General features: G+C 38.0%; 1 protein-coding gene and 1 pseudogene across 1 annotated transcript in view; both read left to right on the forward strand.

Annotated features, from left to right (window-relative positions):
- Positions 1–7,466: 7,466 nt before the first annotated feature.
- Positions 7,467–8,520, forward strand: LOC142830015 (protein FAM200B-like; annotated as a pseudogene).
- Positions 8,521–8,530: 10 nt separating this feature from the next.
- The window catches only part of LOC142830058 (uncharacterized), a 405,158-nt gene continuing 399,939 nt past the window's right edge, over positions 8,531–13,749 (forward strand). The window contains exon 1 of the mRNA XM_075932894.1: positions 8,531–8,836. Coding sequence (XP_075789009.1) covers positions 8,564–8,836 — 273 coding nt within the window. The 5' untranslated portion in view covers positions 8,531–8,563. The remainder of the gene's footprint in view (positions 8,837–13,749) is intronic.

A 13,749-nucleotide genomic window follows, 5' to 3' on the forward strand; every position in this document is an offset into this window, starting at 1 on the left:
TGAAATCTTTTTGTAATATGGTCACTGTTCACTGCTAGAAAGCAGATTCATGTAGCCCAATGAACAGCCCAATGGCTGTTTTTCATTTGTTTTTATTTCAAGGAAATTTCAAAACATTTTTACAAATGAGTGTTCAGTTAAAGATACTCTTTCTGAATATAACCTCATCTGTCCATAATACCTTGCTTACAAAGATTTTGCTAAATATGATGAGTACAGTGAGGCACTCCCCAATAAAACAAAGGGTGGTTGTTTTTAATGGAAATAGTAACTGACATTTAATAATAAAATAATTGGTAAATTAGGCAAAATGCAGCTAGGGAGACTTGACCAATATTAGCCTCAATTTAGTTCTGAACTCATAAGGCTTTGTATATAGTACATATTATTTGGTGATTCATATCTATTAATGATCATACTTTCTGAACACAGGATGCAGTCCAGACTCAAATGCAGGAGACCTCTTAAGGACAATTGCCTGAAAATCACATTGGATCACAATCCTTTCCAGTCCCAAAATAAAATCTTATATTATTTGGCAGATTAAAATGTACTGTATCTGGTAATGGTGGAAGTTGTTTTTTTATTATTTCTGCATATCACCATTTTCAGTCAAGACAGTGGATTTTGAGAAGACATTTATAGTCCTGAAAACAAATGCTAGGGAAAGGATTGACAGATGATATTTTAATTGGTTTGACCTCTGAAGTGATTAAATAATCATGAAACCTCTTCTGTTTAACAACTGCTTGAGGTACTTTATATTCTTGCCTCAAAGTGTAGCAATTTCTAGCTAGTAACAGCGTGATTGATTTTTCCATATCAAATACAATGTTATGGTCTATTGTTTCCATAGCAAGCATATAGCATCTGTCTTCAAACTCAGATTGCAGTCCTGCACTATCCAGTAATACTTTATCTGACCACATCCTTCCATTACAAGTATGAGTGGATTAATATTGATTTTTTTCCTCTTGTCTAAGACTTCAGGTCCATCTTAACAGCAATAAATTACACAGCTGAAACATGAGAATGTTCTTGCTCCTCCTAGCTCTTCATAGTGCAGATTATTATTTTGGCTGAAAAACTATTTCTGATATACTTAACCCATTGCAAGATTATAAAGAAAAGGCTGTGCCCAGGTTTAAATACTTTTGTTTTGGTATAAGTTGCTAATAAAAATTCAGAGTTTCCAATAAAGCCAGAGTCCTGGGTTTCCTGACTCTATCCTGTCAAGAGCAAATTGTTACAGTTTGCACATGCTGAGATTTGGAAATAAGGCAAGTTATGAGATGCCAGAGGGAAGGATTTCATATTGTCTGAACCTACTACTCTTATAGGAAAGGGAGGGGGAGAAACTGTATGCATAGAGAGGATGGTAGTTTTGTTATTGCAAGCCAGTCTTATTTGCACACTTGATTTAGAGGTGGAAGTACTTATTGGCTTAAAAGGATATGTCTATTGATAGAGAGGCTCAAATGAACACCATACTTGGTACTGCTGTTTAAGGAGTACAGCACTATCAATTAAATATCCCTTATCTGATGCAGTATTCAGTGATCTCTTTTGTCTGCCATATGTCTGGTTTTTTGCCTCTCTCTTCAAGGCAACAAGAAAGATGAAGCAAAAACCTAGATTTGAACAATGTTCAAAATTTATATTTAGATCTACATTTTCATGTTGGGCCCATATCTACATGAAACCTTTTACTACATATAGGAGCTCTTTATTATATCATGTTCTTTGGAAATGAGTTAGATTTTTCTACCATTTAATGTAACCCTCACTATGACCTGAGCACACAGTAATACATTGATAGAATTGTGTGGTTGCACTGCAGTCTGGTTACCACAGTAGTTTTAACAAATGCTTAATTCAGAACAGTAGCGCTTTTATGTAGCTGGAAACAAATTGATCACCATTATTCAGTATTAAATGCTAAATATACACTTTTATGTTATTAGCGTTAGCATATGTAGGCCAAATATTGTACCCAATTGAAAGGGACTTAAGAGTCCTGGAAACTAAGATGAACCTTGCAGTGCTTCTTAAAATTCCCTCCCCATGGTGCAGGATAGGGGGACGCTGGTCCTCAATATTATGGTTCTATGGGGACAACATCCTACCATTCTCAAAAAAGCCATCTTCCTCAGGCTTTGCGTTTGGCCCATTTTTGCTTTGCCTCCTATAAAAGGGATGTTCCCTTTGGGCAGCTGACCTATGCCCATACAAAATCTCACTCTGACGAGAGGTGCAGTTCCAGAATCTGAGTTTTGATTACTTTGAATAGCAGAGAATTAGATGCAGCTATTTTCTGCCTATGAAAGAGAAATACCACAGAAAGTGGTTCCGCATATGCCTTGCTTCCATAAAAACCATTAAGCACCACCAGAAAAGCTTCCATGGACTAGATACCTACGGAAGTGAATGCTGAGAAGCTGGGATTTCATATACCCTGTTAGCTGAGAATTACTGGTTTCTGCTACTTTCCATTCATACAGCTGAGCTGCACCCCATTTGAACAACTCAGAAGAACCTAGGGCATGTAGCATTAATTCAGACTTTTATGTACTGCAAATATTTTTTCTAACCCAGCAGCCCATCTATAAATTTATCTAAGAAATGTATAACTGCCTTTCAAAAAGAGCTAAAAAAGCATTATTGATTTTGTTTACAATGTTGGAGATGTAGAAAATGCTGTTGAAGAAATGAGTTAAAGAAAATGAATCTTAACTCAAATCAAAATGCAAATATAATAAAAACTCTTTTTAATGGGTACAAATTACTGTTTTTCAACTGCCAGTCATTTGTGATCAGTGCTATAAAAATGCATTGTATAGCAATAGTACTGCTTTGTTCAGACTTGAAGTTGTACTAACAAACTGATCCTTCTGTTTACAACAGATATCTCACCCACTGTAATAATCCTGCACCTGTTTATGCCAACATTTTTTTTGCTGGTATGTGCTTTGTGCAATATGTAGAGTATCAACTAAGCAGGGATTTTCCAGGGATTTCTTAACTGAAAGTCTTATGGTTGAAATGGCTATCAAAACAGCCAAATAAAGACCTCCTTGCTAGTTGTATCCTTTTACAAAACTGTAACTGTAGTTTGCAGGAAGTCTTATAAACCTCATCTGTAAATGAATTTAATAAAATATGAATAAATTAATTGAAAAATTAATGCCAAATAAATTTTTTGAAAAATATAATTTAAGCTAAAAAGACAAGTTTACACATATTTTGTTCTGATTTATATACAAAACTAGTGGTAGCATCAAAATGATATTCTTAGATTATTATCAAGGAAAAAGATATGAGGTATTATGAATATTCCAGTCATCCATCTCTGAATTCATTTGTAGATGCTATCTCTGGGGAGAAAACTAAACAGAAGGAAAAGAAAAACAGCAACAAAACTGAATCATTTATACACATACACCTGGAAGGTTAAAAGAAAGCTGGAAATGCCCTTTTCCAGTGTTTGTATTGACACCAATTAAAATGTTTGGTAAATTAGGTTAAATGGCTGTAGATGTATGTTACTGGTGGATTTATTAATAACGTATCATCACAGGGAAACAATTCTCAGTGTATGGCTTGACTGGTGAATTTAGCCTTTTTTTCCTCTTCATGAATTTGCAAATAGACTGTTCCTTATTTCTTTGCTACTTGTAGTTGCTCTACTCAGTACTTTATTCACTGAAGTTTGTTTACATGGACTTCCTGCAAACTTTCCAGTGCAAGTACTCTGAGTTGAGAAATTTGACAGTTATACTTTGCAGATGACCACGTAAGACACATGGTATGGTTTCTATTTGTTTATTGGATGACCTGAGCTTTATAGTGAGGTAGATGTCTCTGGGACTTTAATTTCCTCAGTAATGCTAAGAAGCATGTTCTTCTCAATGCAGGTTCTTGTATCATGCTCAACACCATGATATCTGATTGCTTTACAGAAAAAGAGTTAGCTAATAAGTAGGGCAAAGAAATTGAAATGTGATATTGTAAAATATTTTCATGTTAATTCTTTTGTGAGGGTAAAAAAGCACTGAATTTGGGTACATATGCAATTACAAGATTTTAAAATGTCTGTAGCTTTGTGACCGAGAGGGAAAATATTTAAGAAGAAATTAGGATTGGTTCATAGCTCATTTAAAAAATGCATATGTTAAATGAATTTAAAATTTTGCCTCTCCTACATATTTATTAGTACTCAATGGGTCTGTCGCCTCTATCTCCTATCACAAAGTAGCTGTCATTAGTGTTTATACCGAAAGCTTGTGCAGGGAGAAGTGTAATGTAATTGAAATGCCTGAGCCTGAGGTGGTGCATAAATGGGATTTAAGGCATGTCAGCATTGCCTCATGGTTTGAACTAGGAGAGTGTGAATAGTACTGAGCACCAAAGCAATGTGGCCACTGCCATATCCCCAGAGTACAAGACACACCTGCTTATGAGAGCCTGTCAGGGTGGCCACTCCACTTCATGTGTTGTTAGGGTGGCTATGCACCACCTGGATGGAATCACCTGTTGCCTGCATCAGTCTGCACAGAGGCACTGTCCCCAGCCCTCTCCTTGGCAATAACTTGCATTCATGGTCTCCTCCTCCTCCTTTCATTTTCACCAAAGCCATCTCCAATACCAAACAAGGATAATGACACACAAATCTAAGACTGTCTGGCTTTACATTGGATAAATAGCCTCCTTACACCAAACTGCTTTGCTGTAACTCTTTGGGTGGACTGAAAGATTGCTGGTTTTCATTAATGTAGTCCTCTTCAAATAGGACTACAGGAAGTAGGAACCTTTTAGGTAGGAACCTAGCGACCATATGGGGGAGTTAGTGTAGCACCCTGGTGCATACTGCTACTCTCCCATAATTCAGATTGCAGGGCAATGTGGTTGTGCCTTAAACTCCGAACTGCCATGCTTGATGTTTAGATGCCTTGTTGCCTAATGGAAACCAGAGCCTTGCATTAAGTGACCAGGCTCCCTATAAAAATCATGTAGGAGAGATGAAACAGCATCTAATTTAAGAATCAATTTGCATATAAACACAATGTCTGCGTCTGGATGCCTTCACTGAGGATATGCATATGTACAGCAACACATTTTTACTAGGGAATTTCATTGGTAGAAACTTAGGTTCCTAATGAAGGTAAGTGGTTGCAGGGTTAGACAGACAGCAGAGAAGATGGTGGGGAGGAGGGGGCAGAGGTTAAGGATCTAAATTTTGGATTTAGGCCCCTAAAATGGTAGTTAGCCTAATCTCTTTGAGGACCTAGCCCTAAAGGTCTGTTTTACTAGGTTTTGTTTGTTTGTTATTTATCAGTTTTTTCCCATCGATATTTCAATATGACTTTGTTTAAACAGTGGATATAAAATCTTATTTTTAAACAAGTTATTTTGTGAATTCTGTTTGAAAAGTTATTCAGCAATGATAGAATTAAACATTTTATACATTTATAAGCAGATGATTAGAAGAACAGAGATTGTATTTCTTTAATGTGATTATGTTATGTAACATATCTTTCCCTAAACAGAGCTAAATGTTTTACCCATGCTTTTTATCATGGAATATAAACTACTAATATTATAATTATAATTGATTAAATTAAGTGTGAAAACCATTATCAAAACCATTTTGTCTGCATAATCCTATCAGTTTCATAATGATCACCTACTTTATTTGTATTATAGCTTCATTTAAAATGTTTGAAACAACAATATAACACATTGTAGTTGTAATCATCTTCTAATTAACTCTTTGGGTCTTGTAAGAAGCACAGGTCTCACAATGTATAATGTACACTCCTTTGTTGAGAGAAATGTGTAACCTCATTACCCCAAGAAGATCATGGTAGATTATACCCACCATGATGGTAGGCAGAAGCAGTAATAGTATTCCATGTGTGGCCTTCACAGAATTCTCAGCTGGATTGGGGAAAACTTGTTGTCCCCATTTCTTGCCACCGTGTAGTTAGGCATCAGCCAAGCACAATTTAGCTGAAAGTTCTGCAATAGCCTTGTGTGCAAAAGTTCTTCAAAAGAATATAAGCTGCACGTTGTATAACATGGGGAGTATTGCTTTTTTGGAGATGGACTTATATGTATGCTGTTGTACAGTGATCTCTCTGATGTTGTAAGTCTTAGTGGTTGACTGCAGCAAACAGTTAAATCGGAGCAGGAATGCAAGGCACAGTTGCTTGTGTTACTTGGTTGGCCTGGCCCTGGGCATATAGGAGCATACATTGAAAACTCTCAATGCTTCTCATACAGGATCTAAACTTACCTCTCTGGTACACAACCTGGGTCTTAGGCATTTTTATTACTAAACATATTATCAGCCTCTGAAAAAAGGCATATAATGATTTTTTTTCATATTATTTTTTTATGCCCAAAGGCATCGTTAGACTTCCTGTATAACCCGGGTCATAAAATTTTATCTATTACCCATGTGATTACCTAAACAGGGGAGTTGACAGTCTTGTGGGCCCCTGGGCAAGTTGTGGGAGGCAACTCCTTACTCCCAGAACGGGCGGGACCTTTGGCAAAAGGGGCGGGGTGGGGCCAGCCAGCTTTCAGCACCACTTGGACTGTGGTGCACCCCTTCCCCACAGCTCTCAGCACTGCCTGGAGCCTGCAACTCTTTGAATCACCAGCCCCCAGGGCAGTTTTCCTCCCTCTCATCTCCCCCCACGCCCGGCAACCTAGGAGCTCAGTAACATGAAGGCTATTGAAAAATATTATTTTAATAAAGAAATAATTTCTATAAATATGACTTCTTGCTACCTCATGTGCTATTTGATGTGGAGTGTATGATTGCATTTTCTTTGATTTCTTTATATGTCCTTGAAACCTAAGGATGAAATTTGACATTCTCGGTTTTTGCCACTCTTGAGGAAAAAGTAGATCTCTGGGAATTTTACATTATGAAGCTCCAAAACATGGAAAGCTTGCCTATTTTCAGGTCACATTCCCATGTTTAAAATCTCCATATGGTAATCAAAAGATTCGGTAGAGTTTGTAAAAATTTGGAGAGCTTGAACCAATGAGCTGTGTTGAGCCAAAACACCTAAACAAGCTGGGTGTGAGTGAACATATAGTTACATTTGTAATTGAATCTTCCCGAGTATTGAAAGGTATTTGGGATTGTTTCAGAACAATGGGTTAAATGATGAAGCAGGGTGGTTTTGACTGAATTACTTAGTTTCAGAGTGTTTTGATCTGTGTGAAACTAACAGGGTTCTGAACATATATGATCCAGAGCAGTGTTTCTCACCCAGTGGTATGAGTACCCTTAGGACTGTGGTTTTCAACTGGTGGTCCATAGTGACTTTTTCATGGTCCACAGGAACATTGTCTAAAGTCACACGGTGTGAGCAGGTGCCACCGTTAGGCTGTTTTACACTGTGTTCACAAGCATGCAGCGCATCATCCATAGCGTCACGTAGGACGCAACCATGTTGTGCAAAAGAGATGGTGAGGCTTGTTCTTGGCGAGGAAGCAGCAAGGAAGCTGAATGATATATCTGTCTCTAATGACACAGTATCAAGATGGATAAATGAGATATCACAGAACATCAGTGAACAAGTTGTGGATGAAATAAAGAAGTCTCCATTGTTTGCCATACATTTTGGATGAATCGACCGACATCGCATTGTGCTCTCAGCTATTGGTTGAGAGCACGATACATAGTTGAGGGAGACTTCAAAGACGAGTTTCTTTTTTGTAAGACTCTTGATACTACCACAAAGGCTCAGGATTTGATGGAAATGTTAATTTTTTTGAAATACATGGTCTGGATTGGGCAAATATTGTGGGTGTCACCACTGATGGTGCACCTGCCATGCTGGGCTCAAGATTGGGCTTCCAAACGCTGGTGAAACAGTGCTCTCCATTCATAGAGAAGCTGTGGCATCAAAAACATTGCCTGATCAACTGAACGCCGTTTTCAAAGGGTTGGTGAAAGTGGTGAATCACATCAAATCATCGGCTCTGAACACCAGGCTGTTCAAAAGATTTTGCCTGGACATGGGTTCTGACTTTGATGTGTTGCTGTTCTACACTTCTGTATGGTGGTTGTCAGCAGGGAATGTACTCAACAGAGTTTTTCAATTGAGAGAAGAATTAGGTTTATTTCTCCAGGCTCAAGGAAGAGGAATTCGGAAATGTGCTGACGCAGTCAAATTTAGAACTTGCGTATCTTGTCGATATTTTTGGAATCTTGAACAAACTGAATCTTCTCAGCTACAAGGGAAAGGTGCAAATCTGTTCTCTCACCAAAGCACCATCAAGGCTTTTCTTGGCAAATTGGAACTCTGGATCATAAGAGTCAAAGGCACTAATTTGGTTCAATTTCCATATGTGGATGCCATGCTCAGGGAAAAAGAAGCCATTTGGATGCAAATTCTCAATCATTTACGGAAGCTACGAGATGAATTCCAACGATTCTTTCTGGAGGTGGACAGGACAAGGGATGGATTTCATCAGGAATCCATTTACAACAGATGTTAATAGTGTTCCAGAGGATCTGCAGGAAGAATTCTTGTATCTGAAAATGATTTTGCGCTCAAGATGTGTACCAGCAGTCTACCATAGGGAAATTGTGGGCCAGCGTGACCAGGAGTTACCCAAATCTGTCAGCACGCACAGTCAGATTTTTTTGCCATTTGCGTCAACTTATATGTGTGAGACTGGATTTTTGTGTTTGTTGCACGTTAAGTCCAAACAGAGGAATTGGCTTGCAGTGGAAAGCGATATTCGTTGTGCATTATCAGGTACCACTCCAAACATTGAAAAGCTTGTCAGTGAGAAGAGAATCCAAAAATCTGTAAGTAAGAAATAAATTTCAAACCAAAATGTTCATTGTCTGCTCTTTTTTATCATGCCTCAGAAAGGAGGTGGTCCAGGAACATGTTTTGATTGACCTGGTGGTCCGTGGACTGAAACAAGTTGAGAACCACTGCCTTAGGCGGGTACTCAAAAGAAGTCGGGGGGGGGGGGGGGGGAAATGTCAATGCAACTTAAATTTGGAGAAAACTGAATTTTTAAGTTTTACAGCACTATTATTTTTGTACTTTTTACACCCAAAAATTTCATTACCTGCCCGGCTATGATTAAGTTTTTTAAACAAATGTGTTGCAATGGTAGAAAATTTTTGTGTGTGTCTGAAAACTGTAGGTACTGGGGGTAATTATATTTTTTTTTTAAAGGGGATACTTACAATTTTTTGTTTCTGAAAAAGGAGTACTTTATAAAAAAGGTTGAGAAACACTGATTCAGAGCATAGTCAAGAACCCCAACCTAGTTAATCATTCAGTAAATAAAAATATCCACCTGGAGATCATTCTTTTATTAAACATTGCAACATTCTGGAGAATACATAATTTGAGCATCTATTTTTTTCATGTCTGAGAAGTTAACAGTTGAATTGCACATTGCCATGGATAAAAGTGTACTGTATACAATATCATTTTCTTTTTAGCAGCTAAATAATAGTACAACACAGCTGCATTATAAAAGCGGAACTGCTTTCAGTACTGTGCTGATAATATGTATTATATCGTGCATTGGAATACAGTAATCCAAGTAGAAGATTTTGTGTGTTCTTGTTTACACATGCAAACATGTGTCCAACCAATCCAGTATCAGTATTACCTGCAGATTATATATATAAACTAGGGATGTTAAAAAGTGGTTAATTAAGTAACCATGAAACCACGTCAAATCTTAATGGTTGCACGCTGCAGGCTCTACAGTATAAAGCTCATACTAGTGAATGCTAGTGGGAAGGGGGTAGTTTTAGAAGGTAAAATAAAAAAAGAACAAGTCAAAAATCACCTAGAAAAGTTAGATGCCTGCAAGTCACCAGGGCCTGATGAAATGCATCCTAGAATACTCAAGGAGCTGATAGCTAGAGGCTCAGATACCTCCTCTATCATCTTTGGAAAATTATGGGAGACAGGAGAGATTCCAGAGGACTGGAAAAGGGCAAATATAGTGCCCATCTATAAAAAGGGAAATAAGAACAACCCAGGAAACTACAGACCAGTTAGTTTAACTTCTGTGCCAGGGAAGATAATGGAGCAAGTAATTAAGGAAATCATCTGTAAACACTTGGAAAGTGGCAAGGTGATAGGGAACAGCCAGCATGGATTTGTAAAGAACAAATCATATCAAACCAATCTGATAGCTTTATGAGTCTAGTGGATAAGGGAGAAGTGGTGGATGTGGTATACCTAGGCATTTGATACGGTCTTGCATGATATTCTTATCAATAAGATAGGTAAATACAACTTAGATGGGGCTCCTATAAGGTGGGTGCATAACTGGCTGGATAACCGTACTCAGAGAGTAGTTATTAATGGTTCACAATCCTGCTAGAAAGGCATAACAAGTGGGGTTCCACAGGGGTCTGTTCTGGGACCGGCTCTGTTCAATATCTTCATCAACGATTTAGATATGGGTATAGAAAGTATGCTTATTAAGTTCGCAGATGATACCAAGCTGGGAGGGGTTGCGACTAATCTGGAGGATAGGGTCATAATTCAAAATGACGTGGACAAATTGGAGAAATGGTCTGAGGTAAACAGGATGAAGTTTAATAAAGACAACTGCAAAGTGCTCCACTTAGGAAGGAACAATCAGTTTCATACATACAGAATTGGAAGCGACTGTCTGGGAAGGAGTATGGCAGAAAGGAATCTAGGGGTTATAGTCAACCACAAGCTAAATATGAGTCAATAGTGTGATGCTGTTGCAAAAAAAGCAAACATGACTCTAGGATGCATTAATAGGTGTGTTGTGAGCAAGACACGAGAAGTCATTCTTCCGCTCTGCTCTGCACTGGTTAGGCCTCAGTTGGAGTATTGTGTCCAGTTCTGGGCACCGCATTTCAAGAAAGATGTGGAGAAATTGGAGAGGGTCCAGAGAAGAGCAACAAGAATGATTAAAGATCTAGAGAACATGACCTATGAGGGAAGACTGAAGGAATTGGGTTTGTTTAATTTAGAAAAGAGAAGACTGAGGGGGGACATGATAGCAGTTTTCAGATATCTAAAAGGCTATCATGAGCAGAGAGAAAACTTGTTCATCTTGGCCTCTGGGGATAGAACAAGAAGCAATGGGCTTAAACTGCAGCAAGGGAGGTTTAGGTTGGACATTAGGAAAAAGTTCCTAACTGTCAGGGTGGGCAAACACTGGAATAAATTGCCCAGGGAGGTTGTGAAATCCCCATCTCTGGAGATATTTAAGAGTAGGTTAGATAAATGTCTATCAGGGATGGTCTAGACAGTATTTGGTCCTGCCATGAGGGCAGGGGACTGAACTCGATGACCTCTCGAGGTCCCTTCCAGTCCTAGTATTCTATGATTCTATGAGCCTGTGGTGCAGCTGGTTTCCCAGGGGCAGGCCGGCAGCCAGTGCATACCCGGAGAAGCTCACTGCTTTGCAGACTCTGCAGTGTGGGGTGGCAGCTGGTTCATTGAACACACTGGCTTCCGCCTGCTGCCCCATTCCCAGGGAGCTGGCTGGCTCTGTATCAGAAGCAGCAGTGCCGGGTGGCACCTGACTCCCTGGGAGCAGGGTAAGGAGCCAGTGTGTAATGGTTATAGTAACCAATAAGCTTTTTCTTATAGGTTAACCATTTAAGTGGTTATATTATTATATCTCATATATATATATATATATATATATATATATATATATATATATATATATATATATATATATATATATATATATATATATATATATATATTGTGATGTGATCTCCTGTGCAATACAGGACATAGGATTTCACTAAAATAATTCCTAGAGCACATCCTTTAGATACATATCCTATCTTGATTTAAAAATTGCCAATGATAAAGAATCTACCACAACGCTTGATACATTTCTCCAATGGTTAATTACCCTCACTCTTAAAAATCTATACCTTATTTCCACTGTGAATTTATCTAATTTCAATTCCCAACAATGATGTTGATCTTTGTCTGCTAGATTAGAGTCCTTTATTATCAAATATTTGTTCCTCACCTAGATTCTTAGGGACTGTGATTAAGTCTCGCCTTCTCCTCCTCTGTTGGTCCATCTAAACGAAACTCAGTCTGTTTAGTTTATCTTAATACATCAAGTTTTCTAATCATTCTGCTATTCTTGTGGCTCGTCAGATCCCTCCTCAGTTTATTCATATCTGTGGGTGCCAGAACTGGCTGCGGTATTCTGACAGTGGTTGCCCCAAAGCCAAATGCAGAAGTAAAATAGATGTCTTCTTACTACAGATTTTTTTGCTTATACATCCAAAAATCAGCTTGATACAGGTACTAGATAGAGAAAGTGTCAGCCCAAATCATTGGCTTGGCAAAAGTATAAACAACTGAAAGCTGGGTCTTACAATACGAAGTATCAGGCAATTGCTGCCGGTAATAATAATCATTTTTGCTATGAATCCATACTTATCAAAGGCATATTTACATGTTTTAAGCTTTGTATTTAAAGGATATTTTAAATAATAATGAAGTATTCTTAAATATGATTATAAATTAGCCCTACAATAAACATGTAGAATGCATGTCATCTGGGAAATGTACTTCTACATGCTATTGTCAATTTAATTAACCCCATATATGATAAAACAGGAATAAGGATCAGCCAAGATTTACAAAAGTGATCAGTGATTTTGAGTGCCCAACATAAAACATTTTGAAGACATCCTCATTTTTTAAGAAAGTTTTGAAAAGTAAGCTTTTACAAAGCATCTCAAGTTGGGCATCCAAAATAATCATTTTTTAAAGCTTGAACATTTGTATTATAGGATCATGACAGACATTGAATGGGGTTTGTTTTGACTTGTTGATAGGTACTTTGCCATAATACCTACCTGTCTTAGAGTATGTCTACATTAGCCCCCTAGTCTACATGCAGAAGTCAAACGTTAACTTGAACTAAGTCCTTAGTTCGAGTTAACTGTCATACCTCGTGGAATGAGGTGTAACAGTTAACTCAAACTAAGGACTTAGTTCGAGTTAACATTTGACTGCCACGTGTAGCTGCGGGCAGTTAGTTCGGACTAAGGAGATTTAAAAAGAGCGTCCGGATGGGAAGATGCAAATAAAGCCTGGGATATTTAAATCCCAGGCTTCATTTGCAACTTCAAATGTCTACATTAGCCTCCCTAGTTCGAACTAGGGGGCTAGTGTAGACATACCCTTATATAAAAAATAGATCTCTGCACATGTGGAAAGGGTTACATTGGTGCATGTGCGCACACACACAATCTGGGGGATGCTGCTTTTTCAAAACTGTCATTTCTGTTTTCTCTGGCAGGGTTAAAAGTTAGATATGTTTCTTCTTCCTGAAACTGGAGTGATTTTACAGTTTGGAATTTTGAACCAGTTTAATAATGTGTTTCATATTTGTCTAAGCATGTTTGTTTATAAAGAGGAAAATCCATGTAATATAAAGTGGCCAATAAAAACCAACTTTGGCTCAAAGCAAATGAGTATCTGGCTCTTATTGTGGCACTTGCTTGATAGCTGTCAAACTTAAACAAAACTGAACTCTGCTTTATGTCCCCAGCTGACAACCATGCATAAAACTTTGCCTGTATGTTTTTAGTAATAAATACAGAGAAAGATGTGCTCGCCTGAATTTGGGACATTATAGGCACAGAGACGTGGGCCTGATCCAAAATCATAGGAGTAAATTGATTCCTATTGACTTAATTAGGCTTTGGAATAGACC

The sequence above is a fragment of the Pelodiscus sinensis genome, chromosome 6 (genome assembly GCF_049634645.1).
Source record: "Pelodiscus sinensis isolate JC-2024 chromosome 6, ASM4963464v1, whole genome shotgun sequence".
In the NCBI taxonomy this organism is placed as follows: Eukaryota; Metazoa; Chordata; order Testudines; family Trionychidae; genus Pelodiscus; species Pelodiscus sinensis.